The 19,093-nt window shown below is 40.0% G+C and overlaps 2 protein-coding genes and 2 long non-coding RNA genes across 4 annotated transcripts; 2 read left to right on the top strand and 2 right to left on the bottom strand.

Annotated features, from left to right (window-relative positions):
• Positions 1-1,054: 1,054 nt before the first annotated feature.
• On the bottom strand, positions 1,055-3,483 carry LOC135334360 (uncharacterized). Its single transcript, XR_010394247.1, has 9 exons — positions 2,844-3,483; positions 2,596-2,800; positions 2,387-2,539; positions 2,120-2,300; positions 1,910-2,059; positions 1,759-1,859; positions 1,509-1,687; positions 1,299-1,438; positions 1,055-1,239 (listed from the first exon to the last, which is right to left on the bottom strand). It is a non-coding gene; the product is annotated as an uncharacterized LOC135334360 (long non-coding RNA).
• Positions 3,484-4,888: 1,405 nt separating this feature from the next.
• Positions 4,889-7,482, top strand: LOC135334301 (uncharacterized). The gene has a single exon (XM_064529436.1). It carries the CDS (start codon positions 5,152-5,154, stop codon positions 7,429-7,431), a length of 2,280 nt encoding a protein of 759 aa, XP_064385506.1. The 5' UTR covers positions 4,889-5,151; the 3' UTR covers positions 7,432-7,482.
• Positions 7,483-8,490: 1,008 nt separating this feature from the next.
• Positions 8,491-16,222, bottom strand: LOC135332949 (cyclin-dependent kinase-like 2). Its single transcript, XM_064527884.1, has 2 exons — positions 16,138-16,222; positions 8,491-10,806 (listed from the first exon to the last, which is right to left on the bottom strand). The coding sequence occupies exon 2, from the start codon at positions 10,793-10,795 to the stop codon at positions 9,149-9,151; it is 1,647 nt and encodes a 548-aa protein (XP_064383954.1). The 5' UTR covers positions 10,796-10,806; positions 16,138-16,222; the 3' UTR covers positions 8,491-9,148.
• A 1,177-nt stretch (positions 16,223-17,399) lies between these two features.
• Positions 17,400-18,715, top strand: LOC135333604 (uncharacterized). The gene is made up of 2 exons (XR_010393994.1): positions 17,400-17,611; positions 18,091-18,715. It is a non-coding gene; the product is annotated as an uncharacterized LOC135333604 (long non-coding RNA).
• Positions 18,716-19,093: the final 378 nt, after the last annotated feature.

Raw genomic sequence — 19,093 nt, forward strand, 5'->3', positions numbered from 1 at the left:
AGCTCTCTAACCGTCTCACCCCTGTAAATTAAGAGGTACTCATAACACAGAATAATTACCAAAATCTGAGTAAGAGTGGTTTGGAAAAGGGTCCATTCGAAATAACTGCATGGGTCAATTGTAGACAGAATCTTTAGACAGTCATAAATTCACTGTATGCCCATTCTCAATAAGATATGTCAGATCAGATGTGATGAAAAAATTACCGAGCTATCTCAATAATTACACTTATTGCAAAGTAACTATTCCTGACCATGGTTTAAGGTCAATCGTGAAAATGATATACCTCCAAAATTTGACGCTGTACAATTGCCGACACCAATCAGATTGGGGCGAGGCTAACGTAGTTGGGGGCAGAGTCCAAAAAAAGTACCCACATGTTACGTCACCATTTTGTGGCCAGCTTTTTTATTGGTGGTTAATATAAAATTTGAACGGACGACAATAAAACCCACCATAATTTATAATCATTCTCACCAATTTGCAGATGCGCATATCAGCCTGTTTAATCTTGACAGAGACAGTACACGAAACACATCCTCTGTCAGGGGAAGGCGATGAACATTATTTTGAGATTAGCGTAACTCACGTATGCTACTGGACCATGCCATCAGTACAATAATGTCAACGGGGAAGGAACTGATGATATCCAGAAAGAAGTTAGTCCTGTAGAGAAAGGCAGCTTGTTGTACAGAGCATGTTGTTACTGACAGTGCATGGGTATACCTGATGTAGTGCAGTGCACAAGTGATAGGTTGTGTGATGAGCACACCTTCGTTAGTGTAGTACACAACCAAAAAGTCCGGATCTGTTCCGTGTCTGTGTATACAAGTTGTGTGCAATTGAACTTGTACATTTCATCTGGGCAATGATGTGTTACGCAAGTGATAGCACAGATATGTGTGGAAGCTGTACAGTTGTGATTCAGCATTGTACATAATCTGGTACAGACATGTAAATATAAGCTAGAGCTAGTAGCTTGGTTGTATATCATTGTATTTACAGTAATTATGATAATTATATAGATCTACAATCATGCAGGTTGGCAGAGATAATTATGTATTGACAAGTGCATGCATGAAAAGGATGGTTAAAATAGCTAGAGGACAACTTATAAAAATTACTATGATAATGCTAAGTTGCTCTCGTTCTTGTTCGATTGTAAAAGGCTGTGTAGTAATGTTAAGTTAACAACAGACAGTCTTGCTCATTGTATATGGCGAAACCCAACTCGAGCTCCTGCATGTAGGTCGAATTGTCCAGTGTAACATATGTACATGTCAGGAACATGTGTTTACGTGTTCAGTCCGAAGGGTCAAAAGCCTCTCATTTTGGCAAGGTGGAAGGGGGAAGATTCTTCTTCCATTATGGCACAGACCACTATAAATGCCGTCAATTAAGCAATTAGAATGAACAACAGGAGTCCTGCATACACAACCTGAAATATATTGTCAATGGTACATTGTATAATAATTTTAATATATTCAAAATTGATATTGAACACTTACATTCAAGCAAGAAGTAATTTGTACATGTGTTCATAAACTGCTCCATATACGTTTGCACCAAAACATCCAAGACGATGATGAATGTACATCGTATTCTCTTGAGACTTCACACCATTCTGATTGGTGCCATCGAAAGACAAGGCAATATCTGGCAATATCTCTCAACTTGTTGGTTGAGCCTTGTTTTTAGATAGCATGCAAACAAACATAATTATAGCTTAATCCATGCATGTACAAAAAATATTCTTACCTTTCTCAGTGTTCCAGACTGATATAGCCTTGCCAAGATGTGTGATGAGACACCAGGCCATTCCATGCTGGTTGTAGAGATTAGTCAACCCAGCAACACACCTAAATAAGTATAACGTAGGTAAACCAACAGCATAAATTATAATACTCACTGTTGAAAATCTCACTCTGGTAATAGCCACTTGAATAGACAAATCTCAATGCTTCTAATGTTGAAAACGAAACAGTAATATCACCACTTAGGGCTCGTCTATTTGAAAAACTTTCTTCTCCCTCATCAATATAAATTAAAGGCTTCACACCTGCAACACAAGACGAAGGAAGTGTTACATATCATATACGTACACAGTTTAAACATTAACCTTTCAGTGTTAATTAAAAGCAGCAGTGGGACCGAAGAGACAGCAAGGTCTTCCACAAGGTTGAGCAGTGGGTGCACTTCCATTTTTTTTAATATGTGGGTTGCATTCCTTACCAGGTCTAAGAACCCCTTACATACTTGTCTGCTTTCCAAAATGAAACACACTATGCAACTCTGAACACCTATATACACACGCAGGGGTAGAGTTTGAAATGTAAAATGTACACGTACACACGTCTAAATGTATACGTACATGTAGTGCACTCACTTTTTAAAGTGCGAGCCATTCATAGTTAGTCACATAAGGGGTCACAATAAAAGCAGCCATCTAATAATTGAAATAAATAAAGTAACAGGGAAGTAGTGGATCATCAATTAACCCCTCGTCTGAATGTTGTCAAAATAATGATGACTTTCAAGCCTAGAAATATATAATTATAATTTTGGTCATCAGTGCATACATAGTTATAGACTCACGCGTTTCCACTCTATAGATAACTGACGTCTAGCTGTCTGGCATCTAGCTGTCTGACATCTAGCTGTCTGGCATCTAGCTGTCTGGCCAGTTGTTCTACCCTACATAAAAATAACCAAAGTATTAAACTCTGGTTGTCTAACAAACCTCATGTGAGTCTGCACCTTTCCACACTGTCAACAAGTGTTAATGCCTGCTTCTTAATAGCTACAGTAATAAATCACTGAATAACAAGCTCTCATTTGCTCACATGCACAGATGTGTAGCAGAGCAGCTCCTTCCTCACTTGTGATACATAGCAGAATATGTCATAATAAATGGAAAGTCATCAAATATCTCGGAGGTTGTGTCAGGAGTTCCCCAGGGTTCGGTGCTGGGACCTCTTCTTTTCCTAATCTATATAAATGACATCGATCTACATCAAAATGAAGGAAGTCTCTTGCTCTATGCTGATGATCTTCTTCTTTACCATCCTATTCAATCTCCTGAAGATTATCTAAAATTGCAAGGAGATATTGATCAACTCCAAGCATGGTCTGAAAGAAATGTACTCTTGTTTAACCAAAGCAAGTGTAAATACATGACTATATCAAGAAAACTCAGCCCACCACTTCCCAACATGTGTCTCAATATCAATGGACGTCCCCTACTTAAAGTTGACCACTACAAGTACCTTGGAGTGTGGATCTCTCACGACCTCTCATGGTCAAAACACATAGAAGGAATGTGCAGAAATGCCTGCAAGCAGGTTGGTATAATTTACCGACAGTTCTATGGCCACTCGTCACTAGAATGTTTAAGACAACTCTACATCTCACTTGTGAGATCAAAACTGGAATATGCTGCCCCTGTTTGGGATCCATACCAAAAAACAAATTCTCACAAAATAGAAAAAGTACAAAAGTTTGCCCTTAAAATCTGCACAAAACTTTGGAATAAGGACTACGACTCCCTATTAGATACTGTGGACCTACCGTCTCTTTCCACAAGAAGATTGTACCTGAAACTATCATACCTTTACCAGGTAATAAATGGTAACTTTAAATTCCCTGATTCACCACTGGAAAGAAGAGTATGCCCTCTCAATCTAAGAAGCACAAAAAATATACAGTTTGAAAGACCAATTTGCAGAACAAATGCATATGCGAACTCTTTTTTCCCAAAAGCAATATCTGTATGGAATGAATTACCACTTGAGCTGCAGGAAAGTACATCGATTTTGTCATTTAAGAGAAATGTACTCTGTCACTTGCATTAGTATAGTATTAGTCTTTATTTTTAATTTGTACTCGCTATTGTAAGTAATATATACAGGGCACACATTAGGTTAGCATAATATGCTACTAGTGTATCCATGCATTTTGCAGAATTATTATAAAAATAAAAAAAATAAATAAAAAAACATCACATTGGCAATCACGAGTGAAGTACATTGCACACACATCTTTAACACACATCTGATCCACTTGTATTACAAAATAGATTTCATACGGTTCTGTGCATACATCAGTATAATAAGTGCACCTCTCACAGCTAGATGCTAATCATATACGTGGATTTTTGGTTGTGTTACTAGTAGGCTGTGTGCAGCTTCAATATCCTGTGGTTGTGTGCGTGTGCATGGTTGTGTGTGTGTGTGTGTGTGTGTGTGTGTGTGTGTGTGTGTGTGTGCGTGCGTGCGTGCGTAGTTTTATTCTCGTGGAATAAAACATAGAAGTGTAGCAGCCCAAATTAATAAGAATAACATACAGCATGGCTACTATACTACCGGTAACAATGGACAAAGCCATATTTGCTGTGATGGCACAAAACTATTGGATGTTTTCTCTCACATGTCTGCATGAGAAGAAGATGTCTAAGAGGTAGTTAATGGCCCAAAAAGCAACTTCACGGTGTATAGAAGGCAGCCCAAATGGAGACTGTGATCACTGACACTAGTACTAGAGCAAAAATGAAACCAAGACATAGTAATGTTATACTTTTTGATGAGAGGGAAGTGTTGTAGGGTGGTGTCCACATCAATTCTGTTGAGCATCATGAGTTTGCAGTGAGTGGCGCTCTCACACTGAGTCGCAGTGCATGCAGGGGACACCACTAAACAGGAAACCAAGCTGTGGGTAACAGGATGACAATACTTCAAGTGAACAGTGAACAAGTTTAACTTGTTATCTCTCAATCGTGTATGTACATGTATGTATATATACGTACATGTACATGTACTCCAAAGTAGCTGCCAATTTTATCACTTGACTGACAATAATCTGAAAGGGGAAAATAAAGTTACTATAAGAAGTTCATCGCTCCAAATGTGCTTGTATGGATATTTTGCCTAGTGTACACAGACATGTGAACACTACAATGTTAATTATGTTGATGTGTGAGAATTGGTTATCAGTTTTATTATTCATGTTACTATGGTGAACACATTGACGTCAAACAAGACAGTGATGAATATATTGAGAGCACCATATTAGTACAACAGATGTTTGAAAAAGGTCAGTGTGGTAAATTTAATTTGACTATCGAACAAGACAAACAAGTGCCATCCCAAGCCAGTAATGGCTGAGGGGAAACAGCTACTCCCAGTTAAAGATGACAGGCAAAAATTTGCCTTCTCAAGTGTGCAGCTACTTGAGAAAGAAATTCTTGGTACTGGGTCATATGGAACAGTTTGTAAGGCCAAGTGTGATGAAATTATGTGTGCAGCTAAAATAATTTTCCCAGTGCTGTTTCAGGTGGAACCCATTGAGCCAGGCAGAGAACATACACACCCACTACGACGATTTGAATCAGAGTGTTACCTTCTTAAGAGCATCCATCACCCCAACATTGTGCAGTACTTGGGGACCTATCGCGATCCCGACACAAATGCACCAGTTCTTCTCATGGAGCTCATGGACCAGAGTCTGACACACTTCCTGGAGTCATCACCTGGAGACATTCCCTACCACATCCAAGTCAATCTCTCTTATGACATAGCTCAAGCACTAGCCTTTCTTCACTCCAATGGGATCATCCATCGTGACCTCTCGAGCAACAATGTCCTTATTTTAGCAGGCAGTCGAGCCAAGATAACAGATTTTGGAATGTCTAAATTGATTGACACCAACATACGGATGACAAAATGTCCTGGTACACCAGCTTTTATGCCTCCAGAAGCTTTAGATGAACCACCAGCGTACACTGAAAAAATAGACACCTTCTCTTTTGGTGTACTGGTCATCCAAATCTTAACTCAAAAGTACCCAAATCCAACAAATCGATTCAAAGTAATGCCAGATCTTATTAATCCTAATAACCCTTCTCTAAGTTTAAGAGCTCCTGTGGCCGAGGTGCAACGAAGATGTGCACACATCAACCTCATTAACTCTACTCAACCACTCCTACCGATAGCATTAAATTGTCTCGACAGTAAAGAAGCTGATAGGCCAACAGCACGGAGGCTTTGCATAGTGTTAGACTTGTTGAAAGACACACCAATGCACCAGGAGAGTTGCCAACAACATACAGATCAAGTTATTCGTGCAAAAGATGAGATAATCCGGATAAATAATGAGCAGATCCGAATTACACACGAGGACTTAGTCTCTAAGACTCGACAATTGCTAGAGAAAGAAGAGAAATTAAACAACCAGAGATATCAATTGGAAGCAAAAGAAACTGAAATTGGAAAATTAACGCATGAACTGCAAGACGCTACCAGAGAAATCGATGATAGAACAAAACAATTAAGAGAGACAAACAAACAACTACAAGATACTGAACAAATTATCGCTCAACTTAATAAGATTGCTAGGAAAGACATAGAAACAGAACAGAACAGTACTGATTTTAAGCAACAAACTAATCCTGCACAAATTCTAGAAACTGAGCCCGAACTTCAGGAGATTAAAGTATCGATTGAAGGTTCAACAAGAATACCATGTGCTACAAAGTTTGACCAGATTGCTATAGTAGACGACAAAGCATATTTAAAAGCTCCCGACAATGTTATATTAGAATACAGTACAACAAGTACGAAGTGGTCAAAAATCAAGGGCCCACTCTCTGGTGGCTTCTCAATAGTTAGTGTCGACAATATCCTAACAACGGTAGGAGGAAATGGACTATTTTCTTATTCGAATAAACTCTACTGTTACCAGAACGAAAAATGGGTCGAAAAATTTCCTACGATGAAGAGTGAACGTCGCTTTCCAGCAGTAGTTTATGCACAAATAAATCTAGTTGTAATTGGAGGAAACAATAGTAATAAAACAAAGGCTAATAACATAGATCAATACGTAAGTCAAGGTGAAATAGAAGTTCTAAACACTCAAACTTCACAATGGTCTGTAGTGCAGCAAATTCCTCGAAGAGATCTATACACGTTTACTTCAGCCACTGTACATGACAATCATATCTACGTACAAACAGTTGAGGAGTATATCTTTGAAGCAGACATAACCAGCACTTTAGGACTGGTTCCAAAATCATGCAGATCAAGTTTATTTTCTTGCTCAATAGCTAATCTGAAAAATCCAAGGTGGCAAAAATGTTCTTCCATACCACGATTACATACATGCATTACTTCGATTAACGGACTCCTGTTGGCTATCGGTGGCTACAAACAAATCGTTTATCCGAATCAGTACCTTGTCTCAACAGACCCTGTAAGTAACGACATTTTCGAGTACAATCAATTGAAAGACGAATGGAATATTATTGGACAGATGTCAGTGCCAAGATCAGGCTGTTCAGCTGCTGCTCTTACACAAAATAAACTTATGATTGTAGGCCGAGCTCATGTAAGCAGTTTTGAGACCAGATCTACAGCAGACTTTGTAAGCATTGAAGTATAAGTATTAGTGTGTAACCCTAGGCAAGCATGATGCACAATTACTGTCAATAGCATTGTAGTATGTACCATTATGCAAAACAATTTTATGTGCAATTGTGAGCGCATAGAGTAAAAATGGAAGCTTATACATGTACACGTTCACGAAAAAAACGCAATTAAAAATCGGGTAAAAAGCATGCTGAATACTTCCATTATAATTATCTTCAATACTGTAGTTCAGGTGACTCCCTAAACGTCACAGGTGGACAGAGTAAGGCTTCTGGAAGCTCCTCAGTCGTGTCAAAAACTGAGAAAGCGGTGATAGTGAGGGTCCCCCCTCTGGATCGAGTGAGAATGAAGATACCTTTAGTGGATCTAGCCAAAATGACGAAGATGAAGTCAGGCAATCCAGTGGACCTTCTCCTGGTTCCAGAAAGGAGAGAAGAGCTAAGAGAAAAGAATTGTACTTAAGAGGGGAGGCATACCACTTCTCCAAGGAACTTCAGTCCTCCTTTGAGGAAACTGATGACCTACCTGGTCCAAGTGACTTTCAGCCTAGTGACTGGAATGCAAAGTATGCAAGAGTTGTGCCCCCATACTTAGTAAGTATTATGATACTTTTAAGGGGATGAAGAGGCAAGGATCTGAACTTAAGCGACGAAAGACCATCAATCCCCATCCAAAGCGACCCGAAAGTCAGCAATATCGAGATCTTGTGAAACAAAACGAATGGCTTCGAAATAATGTATTTGACTCACTAGGTAACTTTTACTTCTGCTCTGGCTGCATACACCATGCCCTGGGAATTTCTCACCAGCGTCTATCCAGGCAAAGATCTATTAAGAAGAGATTGAGTAATGAGCCTGTTCGGTACAGCTACAAGTTTATGCTTGCATTGAGCGTTGTTTCATTTTTACTCTATGCAAAACTACTCCCATTGAGTGTGTCGTTCCTGTGGTAATGGAACATTATCCTGACTTGCAATGCTGTACATACATTGATTAAGGTTACATCATTCCAAAATAGAAATAAAATCAATTTTGCTGAAGTGTGCATAAGCTTCCATTTTTACTCTATGCGCTCACAATTACCGTATAATTATACCGGGTAAATTTGGCGAATTACATGTAATATCTCATAAACTATAGGACTACGAAGCCTCTTTTTTGTATTTGCTATCTATAGTTGAAATTTACACACAATAATTATACACAGGCCAGGTTCTCCCCAGAAAGTTTTGACAGAGTGGTGTTATGCAGCGTGCGTAGCCAATCCTGATGCAAAATAACTGTCTGGAAGACAGCCATGATGCCATGCTGAACTACTATAAAAAACAAGATTCAAAATATAGGACTATTTTTGTTGACAGAGGAGGTTGGACACGCATCATTATAAACCCGTTCATTCATGTGATAGAATAATTCCTTTGGGGTGACCTCAAAGGTATTCTTTGACAAAGGTGAGAATGGTAAAGCTTATCAGTGTAAATAAGAGCTAGAGAACGCTAAAGAGAAACAGATTAATTAATGGTGCTCTATATAACCTTCTCTGCTCACAGGGGCGTAGCAAAGGTTTAAAGTGGTCAGGCCAACTTACAAAATTGTAAGTTGGCCTGAATGTTGGCCTGACCACTTTAAACCTGCTTTTTATAAAAAATATTTCTAAGATCTACTGTTTTTCTACTGTTTAAACTTTTGCAGTCTTATCAGGGGAAATTTGGCTGTCTGTACCTGTGTGGTCTAGATCGGCCTGACGAGGGGTGTATTTTCATCGTTTTCGTTGTCATTAGTTCGATTGCACAACATATATACAGATCCATTTACGAACCCGTGCCTTTTGTTACATACAAATAGAGTTTTACGTTTAATTTTTATCGTTCCTTTCTCGACTCCTTCGCCCATTAACTCCCAGCGCTTCTTAAGAAGGATTTTCTCGACAGCTCTCTCTTTAAACGACATTTCAGGCTTAATCGAAATTGACGGTTTTTGTGGTAGACTTCTGTGCTTAGCTAAGATTGATTGTACTTCACGGGAGCGAGACATCTTCACAAGTATTGGTCTTTGTTTACCATTTGAGTACTTCCCTATTCTAAAGCAGTCACGAATTGATTGAACTGTGATGGCGCTGTCGACAGTTTCAAGAACATCGAAGACTTCCTGGCTATCATACGACATTCGATTTTGCCTTGAGGTACCATTCGGTGATTCCTTGATACCATACACAACAATGTTGAATTTGGGGTCTGGATTGGAATGGGCAGTATTTCCAGATGACGTGAGTTCATCGTATTCCAGTTTGAGTTGATTAATTTTCACTACGTGTGCCAGCTGCATACGCTCCACAGCGTTTTTACTCTCCTCCTTTTGCCGTCTTTTATCCTCCGCCAGTGCCTCGTTCTCGATTGCTTTCTTCTCGATTGCCGAGTTCTTCCTCACAATCTCTTCCTCAAGCTCCCTTTTCTCTGTCAGTAGGGCACTCACTCGCTGGAGCATCTCCACTCTGTTCTCAAAGGAGGGAGGGTGTTCAAGTACCACACCCACCACCCGACCCACTATCTCCGCTGTTTTAGGCCTTTGCTGAGGGTTGTTGCTGAGACAGCGCATGATGAGGTCCATCAGAGGGTGATCTGGCGGAATCTTTCGAAGAAACTCTTCACGTCGTTCAGCTTCCGTCACTGGTATCAGTCTGTCAGGATTAGCAGGATCGATTCTGTTGGGGCCGATCTTTGGTAGTGGCCACTCTGCTGTGAAGGTGTGAATCATCATGATCCCAAAGGAGAAAACATCCACACTGGTGTCATAGTGGGGGTCGGCAATCATCACTTCGGGGGGCATGTACGATGGGGTGCCAGGGGTCTCCATCATTCGACTCACTTGAAGGTTCAATATTCGAGCAACCCCCAGATCACATATCTTGGCCGTCATGTTAGTGGACAAGAGGACATTGTTGGCTGAGATGTCTCTGTGCATAATGACTGGTGTTTGGCCATGGAGGTAGGCCAGCCCCAGTGAGACATCATGGAGGATGGAGAAGTTAATCTCATCGGGGAAAATACCGTAGCGGTCGAGACAGCGGGTCAAGTTGGTGGGGAGGAACTCCATGACTAGGATTGGGAACTGAGAGCCTTCCTCAAAACAGACTCCCAGAAACTGGATAATGTTGGGGTGCCTAATTTGACTGAGCAGGTGACACTCCTCCAGATACCTTTGTGCTGTATGCCCGATTCTAGTCTCATAGAGAACTCGGTGAAGCTTCTTGCCGGCACATTTCAGTCCTCGATACTCTATTTCCACGACAACAGCGTGGGAACCACGTCCAAACTCATTCCCCGTGATGCGAATTTGTCTCAGGGTAAACTGCTCGAAATCTTGAGGATTTACAGCCATTGTCTATGTTACTGTGTGAATAGAAAAGCATACCATATTAATATGCACTCATAGTACTAGTATTAGAAATTTAGTTATTAGACAAAATCAAAATAATATGTGAAGTCACAGGTGGTCGCTCTAATCAAAAAAGCACACTTTTGTTCCTCTATTATATCAATTACCTGCACCCCACCCATACAATCCTCCATTTATATACTCTGGATGAATCATGCATAAAATACTCTTTAAGTAAAACAGAGATCTTGGACTTCTTTTACAAATGGGAGACTCACTACAACTCAATCTCAGCTAATTATAAAAGCTTTCAGAGTGCTGAAAAGAAATTTTCTTTCTTTTCCCTAGTGAGACCTCAGCTATTGTATGGCTCTCAACTATATGAACCAGAGACATAATTATTGTCTTTGAGCAGCATTGGTCAAAAAATTGACGTTACAAAAGAGTCATTGTTGCCCAGTGAGTGGGCAGATCAAAGCAATCCAGTGCTCAGTATATGGCATGTTGTGCATCACAACCATGCATGGCAACCATATATTGCACTGTGTGTAAATGCAGTAGATTTCTTTAAGAGATGTCCATTTTGGACTTATGCCCCACCAATCCCCAATACTCATTTGGTCCCTTTTATAGGCTATACTACTTTAAAACTAGAAGTGGTAAGAAATTTACTATGGAATTCAGCAAAACTAATGAATACACTAAATTCCTTCAAAACACATGTCTTTTATTACGATTTATACGACCAGTCACACGAGTTTAACGTCATTGGGCAACAAGTTAGTTATTGCAGGCGCCCTCGTGCAACATGCCATATTGCACTGGATGACATAATGCCCGAGGGCCACAGTCCTGCATGGCTGGGCAATAAACTAATACATGTTTACCATTATAGTGCTGATCAGTGCACAAAAGTGGTCATGTGACACCTACATTAAATAGCATAATGTACACTTAAGTGTGCTTTAACTAGTTAATGCACACTTTTTTCTTCATTTTTTATATCAATCAAGAGCACCAGAGAGGAATTACATACATACAAAATATTACTTCATTTGAATATTGAGTGTGCAATTTTGTAAAGATGAATGTTCAATCATGGCTTTGAGGTCTTCTGGCTTAATTTTGGGCTTTTTCTTCATAGGGATAAAGTCATCATCATCATCATTAGCATCCATACACAGTTTCTTGTTCTCTTTCCCGTCTATTTGTGGGAGCAGTGCCATCGATACCTGGTCGGGTCCAGTTCGTTTATATTTATGTAGAGCTTCAAGCGAGCGATGTCCTGTACGTTCCTTTATTAGCTGGTCGCTGAAGTCTTGACGGTACAGTGTAGTAGCACAGGTTACTTTTCCAGAATGTCCGGTCTTTCTCCCTTCTATCCCAGCCTCTTTGCACATTTGTGGAATGATTTGCGACAGCTTATTTCTTCCTACAGGCTGCTTCCCATAGCGTGGGATGCCAGAACCATCATCAGGGAGAGGTCGACAATAAAAATAATCCACATCCTGGGGTTAATAGAGGAGATACTTCACAAATATATTAACAATACAATGCTCTGGATCGCTTGTATTTTCATATTGCCGGACGACTTTAGGGTCTACTTTAATGTGCTTGAGCCCACCTCTGTTGCCCTTATTTCCATAGTCTGTGTACTGCATGTACACTCTCGACTTTTCATCGACTTTCTTTGTCAACTGCTCACATTTAAGGTATACGATGCTCATCATAGCTTTGTAGAGCAAACACCTTGCAATTATAGAAATACACAGTGTTCGTGAGTACCTGGACGTTGTGCGTACCAAAGAACCCTTTTGCCCAGAGAATGGCTTCCTCATCAGGTGAGATTGGTTCTGCTTGTTTCTTAGATACTCCCAAACCCGTTCCATGAAGGCGCTCATCTCCGCATCCAAAATACTTCGAAAGTTCCCAAACCTAGGATCAAGCGGACTCAATGGGTTGACATCATAATTATACACTTCATTTCTTTCAAAATACCGCTTAAAGCAACAAACAATGGCATACAATGTCTTTGGAGGGTACTCTGTTCCTGTTTGCTTGCGAATTTCAAGGACAAACTTTCCCAACCAGTATGCAAAGTCTGGCACAGGCATTTGTAGCAATGGTGTTGTTGGGTTTACTCGGTCAACTTCAACAGCTCTTGCTCTTGACCAATCCGCCCAGAGTTTAACACCCCACTCCGTACACGCATTAGTTTTGACTGGAATAGCAGAAGAATGCAGTTTAAGCTCTTTGGAGTCACTTACAGGTGCAGCAAATCGACTAGCTAAAAAAATGGCTACAGTATACTGATTTTTCGAACCATAGTATACGGAGCAATCCGGCAAGTGGGTCACGTGAAGCACTAAAACATTTAGAACACACCTACCCAAGACCACGTGCTTTAATGCCAGTGCCGAGGATTGGCTCGAGGTTAACGTAATGCTCGAGGCGGATTAAAACACTTAATCTTGGCTAGGTGTGTTCTAAGTATTCTGTGTTTTTGAGTAAATCGACCTTTACTAATTTTGGTAAAACTGGAGAGTGTAGGGGTAGGGATGCACAGATCAGGCTGGAACCACTCATTGGGTTTCTCCAGCCTGCTCTGTGCAGCACCCCTCGGCTCTGGCTCCCTAACACTCTCCAATTTACCGTTAAATTGTAAAGGTCGACTTACTACAAAACAGAATTCGACTCTTTTATAACGTCGGCTCCATTTTAAAACGTTAATTCCTTTTTATACGGGATTTTGACACAACGGCACCCTTAGTCCCTGCACTTTTCATTTCAAATGTCCCTGCAACAAGTGCCGCAATATACCAGTCCTAATAATTCTTAAGTATGTGCTAGCTTGGACAGCTGAAGGAAGTCCTAAAGACCGGGTTAATCGTTAGACACATAATTATTATGTAAACAATAACTTAAAGTCTTTATTCTTTGTCTATGCCAGTGATTCTCTTATATAATTGTCAGGTCTCGCCCCATATAGTAGCGAGTATACTGCAGAGAAGCTCAGCGATCGGATATCTGACATATCCGTCTGTAAGTCTGTCCCACGGTCATTTCAAGATTTTTAGCATGACAATCACTGCATTTTCTAACGATTAGTACAATCACGAGCAAGACATTAATATTTCTACTGGATGAAACTGATACAGCTCAACAACTAAAGCAATCACGAGGCAATGGCGTTCCCTATGCCATATCTAAGACACCATGTGCTGGCAAAAGGCTAAGGGAAGTTTGACAACAAGCTAGCTAATAAGCTTGTCTGAAGCTTGTCTGTTGTCAAAAGGTTCGAATCGAAGAGGAAGAGAGAATTGCAGTTAGATTGCTAAGAACCTCGATACTGTAGTGTTCTTAGAGCCACAAAATGTCACCTGAGTCAGCTAGCCAACATATTATAGAGCTCAACTTTGCATGCCAATCATAACTGATGCCAATTGCTCTAGTGTCCCTTGAGACCTTTAGGTCGAACAAGTGTACTGTTCACTACAACTTCTCTTCGCTAAGACTATAGGCTCGCCCTACACAATGCTTCCAGCATTCTCCTATAGCTATTATGCTTCGAGGCATGACTCAAAATAATAATATTCTCATAATCGGATATGCGGTTTATAATCATGATGCCTATACTACGGAGCAGTATTGCATAACATAGTCCATGCAGGTCCTTTGGTGAAAAGAGGGCCTGGTATCCACTTTTTGCGCCTATATGGGTGGATTCAATAGTATGGTGCAAGCTGCAATTGCTAATGCCTCTCGCCGTTGTTTTACTTTCGCTCAAAAGCTATTAGAATATGTGAAGAGGTATAATTATACGTTATTATTGTGTTGATTGCAATTGTTGACAGAATTGAATTCCAGACAGTCATTACAGGAGAGGAGCTGAATGGCAGAAGCCTATCTGATGGCTGAAGCAACTGAATGTTATAAAAATTAATGGCCTGTAGCCAAACAGTGGGAGCAAACCATTGTCAAAGGAATATGCAGAGTATATTAAAGCACAGACAGTAGTACTATACAGTATATCTAAACAAGCAGAGACAAGACTTGTGTACAGTCATGTATCAGTCTATATTGTTACCAGACTTGCATGTGTATACATGCATCTATTGTTATATATGGTATATCATTGTGGCTTACCAGTATACCGGACCTCAAGAAAAAGAATAAGTTGCCACTGGATTAAAGGGTGTGTCTGCAACAAATGGCTACATGCAGCTAGCTGCTTAACAGATCTTTTCTGACTCTTGTAGCTAACTAGCGCTTTAGTGCAAGGCTAACCCATAATTATGTTGAATAGAAAGTTTGTGCGAACGGATGATGCTATAAAAGATTCTAAAGAGACTGCAACAGCCTTCAATGTGAGTCAAAATAGCCATAACTCGAGAAAGAAGCTTTAGTTTGCTAATCCACGAATCAAAATCCAAGAGAACGTGGCTATAGAAGCCTATAGAAGCCTATAGAAGCTGTTAGTTTTCGTCTCATTGCAACCGTTGAGCAGTTACAGCTGGAACAGACACACACACACACAATCACCTTCACTGTATCCCTCGTGCGGCTACGCCTCGAGGCATAATTATCAATTGACACGTGGTTGTTCAGTAGAGTTGTGATGGCGATTTCTCTCTCCTGACACTAGGCTACAAGGAGCACCGATTTTACTGAGATGGCATCAAACAAGTGTCTGGAAACAAGTACACTTGCCAGAGCCAGTCGGTACTGACAGAAAACGCCCACCACTCTACTACAGTACAAAACCTGACCTTTCAACACTGGAGAGAGCGTGAGCAAGAGCAGAAGAAAAGTATAGAAGCCAGAAAAGTATAGGCATTAGTCTAGGACACAAGTATCCTGCTATCATTTGTGCAATTAATGACATCATTGTAAATTAATACTGATTATAGTTTACTAAAATATCTCGATCCTCCCCAAGATTCTTGAGGCAATTCACGCATGCGCAGACAGTGTATACCAGGTCGTCTTTCTCCTTTGAGAACGACTTGGAATCGCTGCAGTACAAGTCCTTATATGATATAAGCATGTCCCCCGCTGGCCGGGGCTATATGGATAACACTCAATTTTCACTACACTTATATATCTAACCACGGCACGGCCTGACACAATTAAGTGAAGTTCAGGACTCTTTTTCTCAAAATGAGGCTGGATTTCGAGACTACTATACTGTAAAACCAGAGATTGAAGAATATATAACCTTTAGCTTTGTAATAATAATTATATACCCTATAACCTTATATAATAATTATATACCCTGGCCTTCCTTACACAGGACCACCTGCAGTGCAGTTATGAATTCATTTTATAATAATAATTGATCTTACCTGTAAAGAAAGCTGGAGAAATACAGTAGAAAAACAGTAGAACCTGGCTAGATCGAAGAGGAAGGCAAGGTCGGGCTCCGCCCAACTAGAGGAAGGGTTCTATCTAAAAAAGAGGAGGAGCTGTCTGATTCGATTATGAATAGACTACTACGCATGCGCACTCTAACTAACTTGCCTCGTTAGCCCATAAGATAGGGGCTGTTATGTTATAAAACAGGGAATGAGAAATGAGGAAATGAGAAATGAGGAAATGAGGAAATAAGAAATAGGAAATGAGGAAATGAAGAAATGAGAACGAAAAATGAGCTGTTAGGCAGAGCATATCTATGGGCAGAGCAAGTCTGAAGACGAAGCTAACATCTACTGAGCTACAGGTACGTACCTCCTGGTGACAATTCTCCTGGTGCTCTCCCACCATACAGAACTTATGTTCCTCTGGTACACGGTGTGACACTCTCTACCTCTATCTACTTGTGTGCCATGTACGACTGGCATAGTTCAGACGTCAGATCTACCTACGTAACGGTACTTACATGTACTGTCCTACAGTCCCACAGTCTCAAACAATTTACCTGTGCGTGGCTATACTGGCAATACATTCACTGATTTCACAATCCGGTGGCCAAGTGATAGTCAATGGACTGGACTCAATGTCAACATCTACATGTAAGTAACAGCAAAGAAACCTCCAAAACTGTTTGTCAAACCAAGCAAATTCTAATGATCTGCCAGTCCTGTCGTAAAGCTGCAGGAAGTAATGACATTAGTACACTGTACTGGTACATATCCAATCTCGCTACAGGGTGAAGAAAGCAATTTTCCCATTACCATTCTCACAAGCAATGCCTAGTGAAAGCTGATGCTACCTTTAATGAAGAAAGCTCACTGTGCCATCTGAAGCGATGGTAAAATTTAATTCTTACAATGTGTCCAACAACCTGTACTGTGTGGAGGTGCCACTATATAATTATATATTTGATAACTGAATACTTAGTCACCTACTAGCTTCTTGGCTGATATCAGTCATTACTTTTGTGCATCTATATAATTATTATTATTATAACAATGTCATAATTATTGTGATGAAAATTAATGCCATCGTAACCATAAATATATTATTATTATTATTATTATTATTCTATTATTATTATTCTATTTCTTATTTCTTCATTTCCTCATTTCCTATTTCTTATTTCCTCATTTCCTCATTTCTTATTTCTCATTTCCTCATTTCTCAGTCCCTGTTTTATAACAACCCCATAGATAGTAGAGGAAGGGATTGGAAACGAGATCACGTGCGCTATAGATCATCATACATTGAGAGCTGAGGTCTATCCGCGTTAGACATTGGAAACGAGATCACGTGCGCTATAGATCATACATTGAGAGCTGAGGTCTATCCGCGTTAGACCGCGAATTGACTATAAATTTTGAGCGGGCTAAAGACTTTTCAGAGTTTTACTCGGTTCTAAAGGTAAGAAACGACTATCTAAGAGCTTTTAATGTCAGTAGTAATCTATACTAACAATATTTTGAGCGTTTTAAGTAATAAGATATACCTGTTGAGCTACAAGTTAATTAAGTTAGCTATGACTCACCATTTACCTGTTTTTAGCACTGTTTGGGGAGAATCTAGTTTCTGATACACTTTTAGAAGCTAGTAAGCATATTGGCTGTTTCCTTGACTTGAGCTTTAACAGGATAGCCCCTTTTTTTGATATGTAAGCTTTTTGTTGTTCTCCAGTGTTGTGAAATAAGTCGAATGGGATGCCTTCTTTGTGTGGGGTGTCCTGATCTGACCGTTCACAATTGAAAGTTTTAGTGTGAATTTTCTGATTCTTTTAGCTTTACTCTATGAGAATAGCTATTACATAGTAGCTGTACTAACTCGAAAGAAGAATTTTGCCTCAATGAAAAAGTGTGAAAATGTCATGTTGCTCTTTTCCCACACAGGTGTGATTGTAAACAATGGGTATGGGAAGTCAGAAATTGCGTTTTTTTCAGCGAAAGAAAAGCAAGAAGCAGCAGACATCCCCCGTCTGCTCTCATCAGCCTTTACCTGAGTCGACCAGCAACTCTTGAATCTCTCCACTTCTTGGTTGCAAAGTCAGTGTTGAACTAATTGCCGTCAAGAACGTGCTCACCATTGTCAAGCTGCCAAGAGTTGATGTCATCGTCACCTCATGTGTTCAGTGCCAGCTCATTTGGAATTTGTCAGTACGTTCTGAATATACCCTTACACCCCCTCTCTCAACTCATCACTCCAGTTCTTTCAACCTAAGTTACCAGCGTGCTGTGCTATTTTGATTGAGATACATCGATTCCCTGAACTTTTATGATTGGCCTTAAATGTTTAATTAGATTTGTGAAAGCATCACTCTTCTACACTTATTATAGTTGATCAGGTAAGTTCTGTCAAAAAATTGTTCACGAACCGTTACCCAAACGCAGAAGACCGGACTCTGACAACACATTCTGACTCATATCGTTCATAATGTACGTGTATCTTTACAATGTCATAGCTTGTCTGCAGTTCATAATAATGTTATATAGATGATGAGTTGTCATGGATATTTTATATTGTATAAATGTAGAGCATGGACACATTTCCAGAGTAGAAAGAACCTACAAAAAAAAGAATTTCAAAACTAAAAGCTTGCATACACACGTATACACACATAGCTCAGAGTCCTACTTCCTTGATATGTCTTCACTAGCAGGAGGGCCCACAGAGGAGGCTGCAACCATATACCCAGCAACACAGATCTATATACTTCCTGTCTACTTCCGGCCATTCTGCTAATGCTTCCGTCTAACACGGACAGTCCTAGTCTCATGAATCAGCCGCCGTTCTTTTGGAACCACCGTCTGAGCACTCTTGTCATGAAGTCATTTCAAAATGGAATGTTGATTGCTCACAAAACCAATGGAATGTAATTAAATCGTGATCTTACGC

The sequence above is a fragment of the Halichondria panicea genome, chromosome 3 (genome assembly GCF_963675165.1).
Source record: "Halichondria panicea chromosome 3, odHalPani1.1, whole genome shotgun sequence".
NCBI lineage: Eukaryota > Metazoa > Porifera > Demospongiae > Suberitida > Halichondriidae > Halichondria > Halichondria panicea.

Excerpts from the sequence above, each read along its gene's own strand:
- LOC135334301 (XM_064529436.1), top strand. The coding sequence starts at position 5,152 with ATGGCTGAGGGGAAACAGCTACTCCCAGTTAAAGATGACAGGCAAAAA.
- LOC135332949 (XM_064527884.1), bottom strand. The coding sequence starts at position 10,795 with ATGGCTGTAAATCCTCAAGATTTCGAGCAGTTTACCCTGAGACAAATT.